Source organism: Mandrillus leucophaeus, unplaced genomic scaffold (genome assembly GCF_000951045.1).
Source record: "Mandrillus leucophaeus isolate KB7577 unplaced genomic scaffold, Mleu.le_1.0 Scaffold246, whole genome shotgun sequence".
NCBI lineage: Eukaryota > Metazoa > Chordata > Mammalia > Primates > Cercopithecidae > Mandrillus > Mandrillus leucophaeus.
Genome location: NW_012102543.1, coordinates 2,853,224 through 2,869,589, shown reverse-complemented (window position 1 = coordinate 2,869,589; position 16,366 = coordinate 2,853,224). Strand labels below are relative to the sequence as shown.

At 37.8% G+C, this 16,366-nt stretch overlaps 1 protein-coding gene across 2 annotated transcripts in view; it reads left to right on the top strand.

Annotated features, from left to right (window-relative positions):
- The window catches only part of PCNX (pecanex homolog (Drosophila)), a 171,172-nt gene extending 165,474 nt beyond the window's left edge, over positions 1 to 5,698 (top strand). Inside the window, exon 35 of one of the 2 annotated variants that reach the window (XM_011983136.1) lies at positions 136 to 5,698. In XM_011983136.1, coding sequence (XP_011838526.1) covers positions 136 to 276 — 141 coding nt within the window. In that variant the 3' untranslated portion in view covers positions 277 to 5,698. The remainder of the gene's footprint in view (positions 1 to 135) is intronic. The other variant, XM_011983137.1, reaches the window with a different exon arrangement.
- Positions 5,699 to 16,366: the final 10,668 nt, after the last annotated feature.

The window sequence follows — 16,366 nt, the reverse complement described above, 5'->3', positions numbered from 1 at the left end:
ATGGTTTTAGCTGATTTTATACTTATGTATAATTTTCAGACAAAATTGCTACTACTAATCCTAGGTGGGGGTAAGAGTTTGTGAGTATATTCCAGGTCTCCAGCACTAACTTCTTATTTTATTCTAAATCATTAGGTGATTCACCGATGGGTGCCTTGCAGCAGAGATCCAGGTACTAGATCCCACATCGACAAGGCAGTACTTCTGGTCCAGATTGATGATAAATATGTGACTGTAATTGAAACTGGGGTACTAGAACTTGGGGCTGAAGTGTGAGCCAGTGTTTTATAAAGACATTTCTTTTTCCCTCTCAATTCCAAGGCATTGGAAAAAGAGAGGAGCGAGCAGAAGATGCCTGCAAGTATCACTTTGATCCTATGTGGGAGAGACTGAAAACAGAATGAGCTTGGTTAAGCGCCTCTCCTTTGCCCCTCACCCTGACTCCTGTCACTGTCTCCATCCCCAAATAAAGCTGAAATATTTTTTTAAGTTAGCTGCCGAGAAAACATTTTGCATGAAGGATAAAGTTCTGTTAAAATACATCCTTAAAAAAAGTTTTTCCTACGCATTGCCTATGCTTTAAATCAACAAACTCTTCATTTCTAAACTATGATCTCATATTTTTCTAATTTCTTTGCCAAAAATAATTGCCATGTTTTGTCATAGAACATGAAATTCATTTACCTTAATTTTTAAAAACAGACAAGTGTAGAAATGTTCCGTTTGACTTATAGCAGTATAAAAGTTTAATGTACAGTGAAAGAGACTATGAACAGACATAGATTTATCTTATTCCTTGAGCGCTAAAAACTTTAATGAAAAAACTGCACTAATTTTTTACAGCAATGCACTAAAGTCTGAGATTTCTCAGAACATTTATTTATATATAAAAATAAAATACCATTATTTAAATTGCCTTTGGGATTAGCCCCTTCCCTTTCCTTATAAACATAGGTAGCAGGAACTGTGCTGCTCATTTTTCTGTTAGTAGTGTGTACTTCATGCCAGGACATTGGATATTTTCTTTAAAGTGAATATGGAATCTCAAGATATACATAGCTTCATCATTGACATTGCCCAGAGCCAATAGTCAGCGGATCGGTCGTGTGAACACCACTGCCAGCTCCTGTGTCTACATCTCAGAGGAGCCCACGCGCTCTGCTTCTCTCCACCAGGGCAAGCTCTGCTGGGCATGCTTCTGGGAAGAAAACACTTTTATTTAAGAAGCAGATGAATGTCCAGGAATTTAAAGAAAGGCTCGATTGCCTTTTATTTATGAGTTTCTAGCTCTTGAAGTTATTCACATGCAGTTCAGTTAATCAAGTAAAATTTTTTTCAAATAAAATTATCCAAATGGTGCAGTTATTGTTATTAAATCCTTCTTTAATAATTTTGCTTTTTATTTTTCCCCTCTTCTTTTTCTGTTACTTGAATTTTATTTCTTGTAATTTATAGTGTGTAGCTGTAAATTGAAATATTTATAACTGTGAAATTGACTTAATTCATATGTTGTGTCATAACAAATTTTATTTTTTTTTAAAGTGTATATTCAGGGAAATATATTACTCATATTTACAATTGGGTGATATGGGAACTTCAATTTAGATTTAATTTGCAACTTTTAGCATTTTTTTAAATCCTTGATAAAATTTTCCCTTTTGGTGTGAAACTCCAAAGAAAATTGTACATCTCCTCTGAGCATTTAGGAGCAGCCATCTTTCTACCCCTTGTGAACAGAACATTGAAAGAAACAGGTAAAATTAATTTTAATGACACATTTTGTTTAATCCAGTATAGTCAAAGTATTACTATTTCATCATAGGTCATTAGCCATATTTCAAGTACTCAGTAGCTACATGTAAGTAGTGGTTACTCTATTAGACAGTACAGATTTAAAGTATCTTTTGTGGAGGTGACAGAAGAGAGAAGCTGTTTTTCCTACTAATTCTGATGTAGATCTCACATTATAGCATAACATTACAGTAGAAGGAATGAAAACTAAGAAAGTAAATAGTGAACATACAAATCTTACTGCATTTCCACTTTAAAACCTATTTATTTTCCCTTTTTCTAATTTTAAACTTCTGTGGTCATCCAGAACCTAATGTGCCTTGTGTTGACATTTCCATAGACTTCACACTTTACAAAATTTACTGTTTAAAAATACTTGTGAAATGATTTACTGAACCTTTGTACAAAGGTACCCTTTCTAAATTGACCATTTAAAAATGTATTTTTCTGATACTGTCATTATATTCTGCATTTGCCTCATTTTGGCAGATCTACAGTATGCCATTGAAGTTTAGTGTTGTTTTCGGTTTTGGAGGGTTTTTTTCTGAAACTGAATTTATAATCTATTTCTCTATATACATATATTTTTTAAATCTTCTGAAAGGAACTATGTTCCCTGCTGCTTGTTCCCTTCCTGAAGTGAATATGATCTTTTCATGGTCATTGCCTAGATAAGAGATAAGTAGAGCCTTTTCAATCTTAGACGGAAGATAATTCATTTTCCCACACAGAAAAAAAATCTGACCTTTACATGATTTAATCAGAAGGGCTAGAATGTTTTAATTTCTAGCCCTCCTCCAAAAAAAAATTTAAACACATCACGTACTCTGAAAAAAGTCAGATTTCAAATGCAAGACTAGATTTTATATGGAACATATATGTTGGGTTTTGATTTTGGGTAACAATTGGTATATATTTTTCTCAAAACAAGTTGAATTTTGTTAACATATAATTCTTTAGTGAGTTTATAAATTAGAACCTGAGAGAAGCCCTGTTGTTTTTCTTAAGAGTCTAAAACTGACAACCTTTTAAAAATCATCATACTTTTCTAGTAATTGCATCGGGGAAATGGTGATAATTGAAGAAAGATTCATTCTTAAGAATAATTTGATCTAAATTATTATATGGAAATAAACATACTTGTGTTAACTAAATTGATCATAAATTCTTGTTCCTGCCTCACCCCTCACCCCCCAGAGAATAGTAAGTGACTCGTTTAGATTATCTGCTTAACTCTTTTCAGGTATGTACAAGACTTCAGCATACATTAATGTCTTTAGCTTATAAATTGCCAATGCTTTGATTTCCATAATTTGAAAGTTAAAAGATGTAACTAAAATACTAGCTTTTTTATTCATTTCCTTTTAATGGAATTGTACGATTGAAATCTTTGTTTTATCTTGTTTAATTCTTCTCCCACCTCCTCTTTTGAGAGAAAGGTAATCATGGAATGAGTTATAAATTGTTGCCTTTTTTTCCTTTATTTCTTTCATTCAGTGTTAAAAAAACATTTTTTAACTCCTCACTAAGCTTTTGGTTAATCTTCCAACTTATACCTTGGTATGAACTCTCTTTTTCACCAGTTTCAACACTGGATAAAACTTTAATGTTGACTTTTGGTAAAGAACTTTAATTTTTCCAAGAATCTAGATTAACATAAGATGGTGATATTTAAGGAACTTGGAAGAGTAAGTGGTGAGGCTGTATGTATATTTTTTAAGAGATTACCTTTTAGGAAATGAGTGGACAAATTTAACCAGTGTTCTGCCTTTTTTGACTTTGTTACTGGAGGATGATAATCTATTTCTATTAGATTTGAAGTATTTTGGAAAATATTTCAAGTATATCTGAAATACTTCTAATTCTTAAAACAGAAGTAGTCAGACAATGTTTGTATCTTAAGTGAGATGTGGAGAATTACTCTGTATACTAAATGTCAGGCAATGAAAATATAAGTTTTTATGTAGGAAACCTAGTAAGAAGATGTGTTTTTCTTTCTGAATGAGTTTATTTTTCGATCACATACCAAAATATAAAACTCAGCCTCACATTTTTCAGCAAGGCTAGCTTAGCCTTGATAAATTCCTCTGTGCTTCTGAGTAGCATCCTTCTGCCTCTGCTTAGCAGCTCTGCATTTGGTGGATTGCTGTTGTGAGTCATTCATCCAGCACTGGGCCTTTTAAGCTGAAGATTCACCCAGTGTCTAAAAATGTCCTTTTCGTATAGCTAGCTTTCAAGCATCTTTCCGCCTAAATAAATATGTGACTTGAGAAAAAGGTAATAATGATTTTGTCAGAATTATTTGAACTTGTATTTACTAGCTACTTAACTATAAACTGCTGTCCAGATTGTTAATTTCATGTATATTTATTTTAATTAATTTTTCATGAATATGGACAAAGCCTTTTCTGGGGTGTGTGTGTGGTTTGTTTTTTAAGTCCTCATTATTCATTTGTATTCTTTTTCTGTGTAATGTAATCATATAAAGTTACTTTGGAAACAGACCCAGTTAATTTTCTCTTTTGATAGGATACATGGTTTAGATAAGGTATAAAATGTCCCTTTTTATTCTAGAGGCTTTTCCTTTAATTCAAAGATTAGTGGAGACAATAACGTCAGTCAAGCCTTATGTGGTACATGGAACTTGCTAATGGACTTTGGACATTCTGTTTCAGTCTTACGTGGATATTGCTTTATTGGTGTTGAGGAAGAAGAAAATTAGATACTACCATGCATTGGGACAGCATAATTCTAATATTGCATTGAATGTGGCTTTTTAAAAATAAGTATTAAAAAGCCAATCCTTTTCTTCATTTATCTTTTTTTTCTTAATTTGGTTGATATGCACCCAGTCCGTCTTATTTTTACTTGTTAAATGTCTAGGAAGAATTACAATTGGAAAGGAATTAATTATTATACAAATAAATCAGGTAGGATATGAGTGGAGTAAGTGCTTGAAACAGAAGTATATTTTCTTCTTTGAATCATCTCACCAGAGTCATCTGTCAAGAATTATGTATAACAGTTTATTGCCTACAAGCCACATACTCTGTCTGAATTAAGATAAATAACTTATATTTGTGAGTTGAATTTCATTATCTGCCATTTTATGGAATCAACCTCACATTGTTTGGTGGAACTAGAGCTGATCGTCACCACAAAGTTATATGACAACTCCGTTCTAAGACTTATACCTATTATATAGGGTTACACGTTTTTTCTTATGCCTCAGCTCTGTACCTGACAATTTATGATTCAGTGGAGCCAAGCTAGAAAGGAACAAAGGTCATCTAACACTGTGATGGGGATGAATTCCTGGGTGTTACCTGCACAATGAGGTGGTGCCCCGGAATTCAGAGCAGAGTAGTAATAGAGCATAAGATGGCTGCTCCAGATGACTCTTGGGTTTAGTGTACTTGTGATCGAACAAGACTTTTTATATATGAAGCTTGATTCTACAACCAAAATAATAGAAATGGGTGGGGGGGATCATGTCTGCTTATGCTTTTTAAAAGCTTGTGGTTTAAGTAAAAGTAAAATATAAAAACTGATTAACCCTATACAAGTCTGGCAATGAGCTCAGCATGAGGAAATGGAAGGAGGAATATTGAAAATGATTCTAGGAAAGTGAACGTAAGAAAGGAAAATGGGTTTTCCTTTTCTGATCATGGGCTCTGGAAAGTTCATGGCCTTTACCAGCATTCAGCATAAACCAGAGATAAGGACATATGTACTTACGTGTGTCTGTGAGTGTGTGTGTGTGAGTGTTATTCTGAACAGCTTGTAAATATTGTAGTTGTTTAAAATGGAAAATAAAGGCTGAGTTTTTTTGGCAAATATATTGCATCAAAAATACAGTATTGACAGTGGATAAAACACTGAGGAAATAAATTTTTTTTCATTTTGCTTTCTGTCCATTTTTTGTCAAATTGAGAAAAATTAGAGTACACTATATTAAGTTCTGTATGGCATGTTCACACTTGGTTCTGAAATAATTTTAAACAAGCTTTGGCCTGTAAACATGTGCTTCAGCTTACAGTAGATCAAAAGCATACATCATACTTCATGTTAAAAGATAGTCTGTTTCACACTTTTCTTAGTACAAGGGTTGTAGTTTGTATCTTCTGAATTTATCGGGATGTTACATATTAACAATATTAGATGGAACATGTAGGATAAAAATGTGTGTGTTCAATCACAGACTAAATTACAATACAGAAAATGGAAAGAACATTTGGATTATGGTCTTCAAAATCAGGCAGGTACAAACTTGTTTATATTTGCAGTGTGTAATAACTCAGTGATTTCACATATAATACTTAAAGAAAATGCAAGCTAATTTAAAATGAGAATAGACATATTCTTGATTAAATCACTTATAATCCTTCAATGCATCATTTTAACTATTAGAACCAGAACCAGCAGGATACAGATTATATGCCTTTTGCATCAGAGTTCAAATAATTTGGTATCTTTCTTCTAGGGTCACAGTGGCATAAAACACATCTTCAAAGAGAAGCATTCCCTGGATAAGTTGCATTCATCGTAAAGCCAGAGATTCAAAGGGCTATTGACATGAAATTTAGGTCCCATAAAACTTCTTCCTTATCCTTTTTTTTTTTTTTCTTTTTAAATCCAGATCCTGCACAACCTTATTCTTAAAGTACAGTTTATGTAAGATTTTTCCTCCTAAAGGATCCAAGAATGTTTTGCTGAACTGTAGCCAATGAATCTTGCCATGTTAGGTGTGTTTTTCCCTGGGGTAGAGTGGAAAGCAACACTTTGTGAAGTTAAGGGCATGACAGAATGGTGGCTTCCTGGGTATTTAAGCAGCACTTACATAAAATATTTATTCTCAGTCTGGGCAATAGAGACCCCTTTTCTACAGAAAAATTTGAAAATTAGCCGAGCACGGTCGTGTGTGCCTGTAGTCCCAGCTACTTGGGAGGCTGAGGTGGGAAGATCACTCCGCCAGGAGGCGAAGGTTGCAGTGAGCTGAGATCAAGCCACTGCACTCCAGCCTGGGTGACAAAGCGAGATGCTGTCTCAAAAAAAAAAAAAAAAAAAAAAAAAAATTCCGCCTTCATATGTGTTTATCCAAGGCGACTGAATATAATTAAGCTTCATCCTTGGGAAAATGTAATTTAATGCAAGAGGATCCCTAGGTTGCTTTGCAATTTCTCAAGATAAGCATTGACAGCAAATAACGAGATGAATCTACCTTGTCTGTGAAACTTTTAAAGATTCCGTTCAGTTTCAGTGCCCAGTGAACCATGCCAAAAGGGAAAAGTCATCTTTCAGTCCGAGGTTCCTTTTTTCTTCTGAGAGCACTGTTTACGGATGCAGAAGCAACTGGCCTATATAAAATACTCCTCATCTTAAAGCAAATATTCTTGACCTGTCTTTATCATATGAAGTCGGCATTCCAGGGTAACACTGAACTTAACCAGATACCCAATAGTCCCTCTGTGTGTTTGTAATAGAGTTGACCCTTGAACAACGCAGAGATTAGGGGTGCCAACACCTGGCACAGTTGAAAATCTGCGTACAACTTTTGACTTCTCCAAACCAACTCCTGCGAACAAAGGCTATCTTGAATTTGGAGGAAAGAGACTTTATTTCAGTGAACAATTTGCAAACTGGGGAAATGCAGCGTTTGGTGTAAAATGGAGGTACGTCCCAGAGAACAAAGGGAAGACTGGGGTGTTATTTTTTTATTTTTATTTTTTGAGACGGAGTTTCGCTCGTTGCCCAGGCTGGAGTGCAATGGCACGATCTCAGCTCACCACAACCTCTGCCTCCCGGATTCAAGCGATTCTCCTGCCTCAACCTCCCGAGTAGCTGGGATTACAGGCATGCACCACCACGCCTGGCTAATTTTTGTATTTTTATTAGAAACGGGGTTTCTCCATGTTGGTCAGGCTGATCTCGAATTCCCCACCTCAGGTGATCTTCCCCGGGCAGCCTCCCAAAGTGCTGGGATTTCAGGCGTGAGCCCCGCGCGGGGCCCAAGACTGAGGTTTTGTAGCAAAAGTTCCTACCCAAGGTTCCCAATCAGGTCCTTTTATACAAATGAAGAATTGAAACTTGCTCAGTTCCGATTGGTCAATACAGTGGAGCCTTGATTAGTTGGCTCAGGTGAGCTCTGATAGTTCCAAAGATAAAAAGGTATGGGTTGTCAGGGAACTTAGAGTTTCTGTGTGATCCCAGTCAGCAAATGGCTGCTTGGCTCCATTTTAAATCCAGGGCCAATTAGCCACTTGGGATTCATCTGGAAGAATTGGCTCTTTCAGGTTCATGTTTTTCACACTATTAATAGCCTACTGTTGATTGGAACTGTTACCAATAAACAGTTGATTGATTGCATGTTATATGTATTATATACTATATTCTTACAATAATGTAAGCTAGAGAAAAGAAAATGTTAATCATAATATATTTACTATTCAGTAAGTGGAAGTGGATCATCATAAAAGTCTTCATCCTCATCGCCTTCACATTGAATAGGCTGAGGAGGAAGAGGAAGAGTTGGTCTTACTGTCAAGTATGGCAGAGACGGAAGAAAATTCACATGTAAGTTGCCCCATGCAGTTCAAACCTGTGTTTTTTAAAGTGTCGGCTGTACTGCTAATGAGTTTACTCATTAATAATGCACCACACACCACTTCTCAGTTGTATACCAATTAATAATACAAAATTCCACAAATGTTGCAGTGGTAACTCTACAGTGTAGTACAAATGTCTAAGGTGCACCTTTGTTTAGAGAAAAATTTGTCTATCTTGTAAATTGGAGAGACTCCTTTTCTACATTTGCACTATGAAACAGGATTTATTTAAGCAGTGAATTCTATAATGTTAATTTAATTGGGTTAACAATTTCAAGAAAGCAAAAACTTAAAAGTTGCTGGAACAGAAAACTGGCTCACTACAAAATGAAACTGAGCTTTCAGGATTGGGTTATTCATGTTACTTCAGCTCTGTGTATCTGTAATTTTCTCAACTCCAACCTCTGTGTGCCCACTTCCTTTTCAGGTGAGAGACAGCTGCCTGTAGTTCTGGGCTGCATTCCACACACATCATCATCCAGAAAGGAAAAAACCACTTCCAGTTACCTTTCTTGAAAGGAAAAACTTCTCCGAAGCCACAGGGTGTTTCTTCTTGCGTCTCGTCAATATAACATTTGACATATACAAGATCCTTAATTTGTTCCTATGCCCTGGTTTTCTAAACCAATCACTGGCAAGAGAAATAGACTTGCCATGATGGGCTCTGACAAATTATGCAGTTTTACCGCTGCTTTTGCACAATTATTACAAATGTTAATATAGTTAATAAAAGGGAAGATGATATGTTAGTAGTATGAGGAAAATAATTTTGACTCCTTGATTATCTAAGACAGTCTTGAACACTCCCAGAGGACTGTAGACTATGCTGTGAGGGTTACTGTTACAAGAACATGTCCATCTCATTTTCATTTTCAAATTTATTGACATAAAGTAACTCAGTATTTCTGTAATAGCTGTAGATAAGTCCCCTTTTTCATTCCTGATACTGCTTACTTTTGCCTTCTCTTGCCTTTTCAAAGAACCAATTTTTGGTTATGTTGATCATTTTTGGTTTTGTTTGTTTTACTTTATTCATTTTTGCATTTATAATTATTCCTTCTGTTATTTAGTTATTTTTCTAGCTTCTCAAGATGGACACTCAGTTCTTTGGTTTTCAGCTTTTGTTCTTTTCTATTGTATACATTTTAAGGTTATAAATTTCTCTTTAAGCATTGGCTTTAGCTGCATTAGACAAGTTTTGATATGTCTTTTTAAAAACTAATCAGTTCAACTATTATTTAATTTCCATTATGAAGTCTTCTTTGACCCATGGATTAATTAGACTCATGTTTGTTAGTTGCCAAATATCGGATGATTTTCTAGAGATAATTTTCTAGTTATTACTTAACTGTAGTCAGATAAGCTGTATGATATTAATTCTTTGGAACTTGTTAGCCTTGCTTTTTGGGTCAGGATGTTGTCAATTTTAGTAAATGTTAATTGGCAATTGAGGAAAAATGCATGTTCTGCAATGATAGCCTTATATATTTTATATATATATATATCAATTCTGTTTTGTTATGTTATTCAGATTCTGTACATTATAGACTTTTTGGGAAAAATCTATAGTTCTACATTTGTTACTCATCAATTTATGATTTATATATTTGAGACTATGTTATTAGATACATATAAATTTGGAGGTTTTTTTTATAGAGTGTCCCCTTTAGTATGAAAGGCTCTCTTCTTCTCTAGTAATACTTCTTGCCCTAAAGTTAGTTTGTCTGGTGTTAGTATAGCTATATCAGGTTTATATAGGATAGCTTTGTCATTTTACTTTCAACTTCTGTATGCTTTATATGTAAGGTATGCCTTTTTTGTTTGTTTTTGAGTCGGAGTCTTGCTCTGTCGCCCAGGCTGGAGTGCAGTGGCACAATCTCGGCTCACTGCAAGCTCCACCTCCCGGGTTCACGCCATTCTCCTGCCTCAGACTCCTGAGTAGCTGGGACTATAGGCACCTGCCACCATGCCTGGCTAATTTTTGGTATTTTTAGTAGAGATGGACTTTCCCCATGTTAGCCAGGATGGTCTTGATCTCCTGACCTTGTGATCCACCTGTCTTGCCGTCCCAAAGTGCTGGGATTATAGGCATGAGCCACCATGCCCAGTATAAACCACCATATAGTTAGGATTTTTAATCTTGTTGTCAACCTTTTTTTTTTTTTTTTCCTTGGCTCACTGCAATCTCTGCCTCCCATGTTCAAGCAATTCTCCTGACTCAGTCTCCTGAGTAGCTGGGATTACAGGTGCGCACCACCACACCCAGCTAATTTTTGTATTTTTAGTAGAGACAGGGTTTCACCATGTTGGCCAGGCTGGTCTCGAACTCCTGACCCCAGGTGATCCACCTGCCTTGGCCTCCCAAAGTGCTGGGATTACAGGCATCAGCCACCATGCCGGCCAATCTTTGTCTTTTAAATGGAGTATTTAGTCCATTTATATTTAAGATAATTATTGATATTTTTAGCTTAAATTTACCATCTTACTGTATCCTGTTTGTCCCATTTTTGTGTGCATATCTCTCATCACATTTTGGAATAAATCATTTGCTTTAGTATGTCCCTCCCTTTGCATATTACTTGTACATATTTTTACTGTTCTTTTAGTGGTTATCAGAATTACAACTTGTCTACTGAGTACTTTAACACTTCCTGAACTATGTAAGAGCCTTTGAACCTTTAACTCCATTACTCCCTTTCCATCTTTTGTACTGTTTTGTCATGCATTTATAACTTTGTATATTTTAAACTTTAAATATATTATTTAATATATATTTATATTTGCCCACATATTTATTTATTTGTTATTTATTTTTTTGAGACAGAGTTTTGCTCATGTTGCTGTTGTCCATGCTGGAGTGCAGTGGCACGATCTCAGCTCAGTGCAACCTCCACCTCCTAGATTCAAGTGATTCACCTGCCTCAGCCTCCCGAGTAGCTGGGATTACAAGCACACCACCAGACCCGGGTAAATTTTGTATTTTTAGTAGAGTCGGGGTTTCACCATGTTGGCCAGGCTGGTCTTAAACTCCTGACCTCAGGTGTTCTACCCGCCTCAGTCTCCCAAAGTGCTGGGATTGCAGGCATGAGCCACTGCGCCCAGCCTATTCTTCTCATTGCTATTTAACCCTTTCTGTATCTTTGTGGTTTCTTTGGAATTATATTTCTTCTACCTGAAGAACTCCCTTTACCATTTCTTGGTCTGCTGGTGACAAATTCCTTGTGTTTTTCTTTTTCTTACTGTGGAAATGTCTTTTTGTTTTCATTTTTGAAGGTTTTTGTGAGATACAGAGATTTGGCTTGGTAGTTATTTTCTTTCTGCAGTTCAAAGGAATCATTCCATTGTCTTCTACCTTTCATGGTTTTTTTAGTCTTGTTGCTCCTTTAAGGGCAATGTATTTTTAATCCACCAATTATTTTTGTCTTTGATTTTTAATAGCTTTCCATATAGTGCCTATGTGTAGTTTTCTTTGTATTTATCTTGCCAAAGTGTTTTTTATTATCTCTTGAATCTTGGCCATTATCTCTTCAAATATTCCTTCTGCCATATTATTTTTCTCTCCTCCTCTCACACCACATTTAAACACATATATTACACCTTTTAACCATGTCCCTTATCTCATGTTGTTTTCTGAATTTCCTATCTTTAGTCTTTCCATATTTAGTTTAAATATTTTATTCTACATATCCTCCAGATTTTATTTTTCTTTCATCATCTATATCTAATATTCTGCTAAACTGATCTATTAAGTTCTTAATTTTAATTTGTGTATTTTTCAGTTCCAGAATTTGCATTTGATTTAGTATATTTTCAGTTACCTGCTGATATTCTTGCTCCCTATTTAATTTATTAAACATATTAACTACAGTTAAAGCTCGTATATGATAATTCCAACATCTGGGTCTCCTGTGATTCTGTTTCTGTTGTCTGGTTTTTTTTTTTTTTTTCTCTCTTGGTTCTGTTTTGTCTTTTGTTTGCCTGTGTATTTCTGATTGAATGCCAGACACTGTATATGAAAATCTGTATGTAATTGAGGCTGTAGATGTTATAATATTCCTCAAGATTATCTACTTTTACTTCTGGCAAACAAACCTGACATACAAACCTGACAGTTCTGTTACAACACCAAATACCGCTCTTCTCTCTCTGGGCTTCCCTTCTTTCTGGGTTCTTGACCCCTAAAGTGTTAGTTACCGTGGTAGCACTCCAATGCCTTCAAGTATATTTTTATGCTTTGTACAGCTTTCCTCATTATTTTTGATTGAAGCATTGATCTGAAACAAGCTAACCTCTTGTCAAGTCTTTTCTCGATGTCAATTGGCATCCTCACCCATCTATTATAACATCTAATTACTTAAGCTTTGACTTGCCTTTGCCTTGACTTTACTTGCTATATTCTTTCATTTCAGGTTCAGCCATGCCTCAGTTGCTAGCTAGCCTACAGATTGTACCCAGCCACTATTGGAGGGTTAGAGTAGTGAGAGTAGTGCACAGGGTTTTGTAGTACAAACCAATCCACTAGAATAATAGGAGCTGAGGGAAAACAAGATCAGTGGCCTCAGAAGTGGGCATGGGCATGGCGGCTATCTGAAGTTTGTGTCCCATCCAGTCCAAAATGTATCATAGAGGTAGGCCAGACACCTCAGGTAAAGCAGAGATGTCTAGACCAGTGAGACATACACAGGATCTGACCAACATTTTGTACTCTTGCAGGCTCTGGTTAGATGACAGAGTCACATTACTTGGGATTTTGAAATCAGTGTTTTTTGTTACAGTACAGTGAGTTTTTTCCTGTTCACTTGTCTAAGCAGTGACTTTCCTGGCCTAAGGTCTTCTTTTTTTCTTTTTTTTTTTTTTCTTTTTTTTTGAGACGGAGTCTGGCTCTGTCACCCATGCTGGAGTGCAGTGGCCGGATCTCAGTTCACTGCAAGCTCCGCCTCCTGGGTTCACGCCATTCTCCTGCCTCAGCCTCCCAAGTAGCTGGGACTACAGGCGCCCGCCACTTCGCCCAGCTAGTTTTTTGTATTTTTTTTAGTAGAGACAGGGTTTCACTGTGTTAGCCAGGATGGTCTCGATCTCCTGACCTCATGATCCACCCAGCTCAGCCTCCCAAAGTGCTGGGATTACAGGCATGAGCCACCAGGCCCAGCCTAGCCTAAGGTCTTACTGACTCTCCTCCATTTCAGACAGGACCCCCTGGGGAGTTATAGCTGCAGCAATAGCAGAGACAGGATTTAGCCAATGCAGGGTGCTTTTCCAGCCCTAGCTTAACCTTTCCATTCATTCTAAATGAAATAAAATCTCCACAGGTAACCAAAGGACTGAAATAGGTTTCAGGTAAGAAGGGAGTGAAATTTGTGTTTTTCCTGAGCTTGGTGGGATGAGTGTTTGGAAAAGTTAAATGGTTTAACTACTGAAAACTACCCAATCCACAGGCATATGATTCATTTTGTGTGACCTTAGACTTTTTCTTGGAAGATTTGGGACCAGAAAATAGAAAGCCAAAAATAGCTTCACTGGGGTCAAATATTTTCCTTTCTGGAAACCAGAAAAATACTCAGTTCTGTAAGTTCCAACATGTTCCTCATTAACATTGCTGTTTCTCTACCTATATTAAGTCACCCCCTTGAAATTCAGGTCACAAAGGCAACCTACAGGTAGTGTGGGTCATGGATAAGAGGGCCAACGGAAAAAATGATGGCAGCCAGGCACAGTGGCTCACGTCTGTAATCCCAGCACTTTGGGAGGCCAAGGCAGGCAGATCACTAGAAGTCGGGAGTTCAACACTAGCCTGACCAACATGATGAAACCCAATCTCAACTAAAAATACAAAAATTAGCCAGGCATGGTGGCACAAGCCTGTAATCCCAGCTATTTGGAAGGCTGAGGCAGGAAAATCGCTTGAACCTGGGAGGCGGAGGTTGCAGTGAGCTGAGATTGTGCCATTGCACTCCAGCCTAGGTGACAAAAGCAAAACTCCATCTCAAAAAAAAAGAAAAGATAGAAGGGTGGTTCCAAGATGGCCGAATAGGAACAGCTCCAGGCTACAGCTCCCAGCGTGAACGACACAGAACACACGTGATTTCTGCATTTCCAACTGAGGTACCAGGTTCATATCACTGGGGCATGTCAGACAGTGGGTGCAGGACAGTGGATGCAGCCCACTAAGTGAGAGCTGAAGCAGGGCGAGGCATCGCCTCACCTGGGAAGCACAAGGGGTAACGGAATTCCCTTTACTAACCAAGGGAAACTGTGACACACAGCACCTGAAAAATTGGGTCACTCCCACCCTAATACTGTGCTTTTCCATGGGTCTTAGCAAACAGCACAGCAGGAGATTATATCCTGCGCCTGGCTCAGAGGGTCCCGTGCCTACGGAGCCTCCCTCATTGCTAGCACAGCAGTCTGAGATCTAACTGCAAGGCGGCAGCGAGGCTGGGGGAGGGGCGCCCACCATTGCTGAGACTTGAGTAGGTAAACAAAGCAGCCTGGAAGCTCGAACTGGGTGGAGCCCACCGCAGCTCAAGGAGGCTGCCTGCCTCTGTAGACTCCACCTCTGGGGACAGGGCATAGCCAAAGGAAAGGCAGCAGAAGACTCTGCAGATTTAAATGTTCCTAACAGCTTTGAAGAGAGTAGTGGTTCTCCCAACATGGAGTTTGAGATCTGAGAATGGACAGACTGCCTCCTCAAGTGGGTCCCTGACCCCTGAGTAGCCTAACTGGGAGGCACCCCCCAGTAGGGGCAGACTGACACCTCACATGGCCGGGTACCCCTCTGAGACGAAGCTTCCAGAGAAACGATCAGGCAGCAGCATTTGCTGTTTAGCAGTATTCACTCTTCTGCAGCCTCCGCTGCTGATACCTAGGCAAACAGGGTCTGGAGGGACCTCCAGCAAACTCCAACAGACCTGCAGCTGAAGGTCCTGACTGTTAGAAGGAAAACTAACAAACAGAAAGAACATCCACACCAAAACCCCATCTGTACGTCACCATCATCAAAGACCAAAGGTAGATAAAACCACAAAGGTGGGGGAAAAACAGAGTAGAAAAGTTGAAAATTCGAAAAATCAGAGCACCTCTCCCCCTCCAAAGGAACACAACTCCTTGCCAGCAACAGAACAAAGCTGGACGGAGAATGACTTTGACGGGTTGAGAGAAGAAGGCTTCAGACGATCAAACTTCTCCAAGCTAAAGGAGGAAGTTCAAACCTATCGCAAAGAAACTAAAAACCTTGAAAAAAGATTAGACGAATGGCTAACTAGAAAAACCAATGTAGATAAGTCCTTAAATAACCTGATAGAGCTGAAAACCATGGCACGAGAACTACGCGACAGATGCACAAGATTCAGTAACCAATTTGATCAACTGGAAGAAAGGGTATCAGTGATTGAAGATCAAATGAGTGAAATTAAGTGAGAAGAGAAGTTTAGAGAAAAAAGAGTAAAAAGAAATGAACAAAGCCTCCAAGAAGTATGGGACTATGTGAAAAGACCAAATCTACATCTGATTGGTGTACCTGAAGGTGACGGGGAGAATGTAACCAAGTTGGAAAACACTCTGCAGGATATTATCCAGGAGAACATCCCCAACCTAGCAAGGCAGACCAACATTCAAATTCAGGAAATACACAGAACGCCACAAAGATACTCCTCGAGAAGAGCAACTCCAAGACACATAATTGTCAGATTCACCAAAGTTGAAATGAAAGAAAAAATGTTAAGGGCAGCCAGAGAGAAAGGTCAGATTACCTACAAAGGGAAGCCCATCAGACTAACAGCGGATCTGTCAGCAGAAACTCTACAAGCCAGAAGAGAGTCGGGGCCATATTCAACATTCTTAAAGAAAAGAATTTTCAACCCAGAATTGCATATCCAGCCAAACTAAGTTTCACAAGTGAAGAAGAAATAAAATCCTTTACAGACAAGCTAATGCTGAGAGATTTTGTCACCACCAGGCCTGCCCTACAAGAG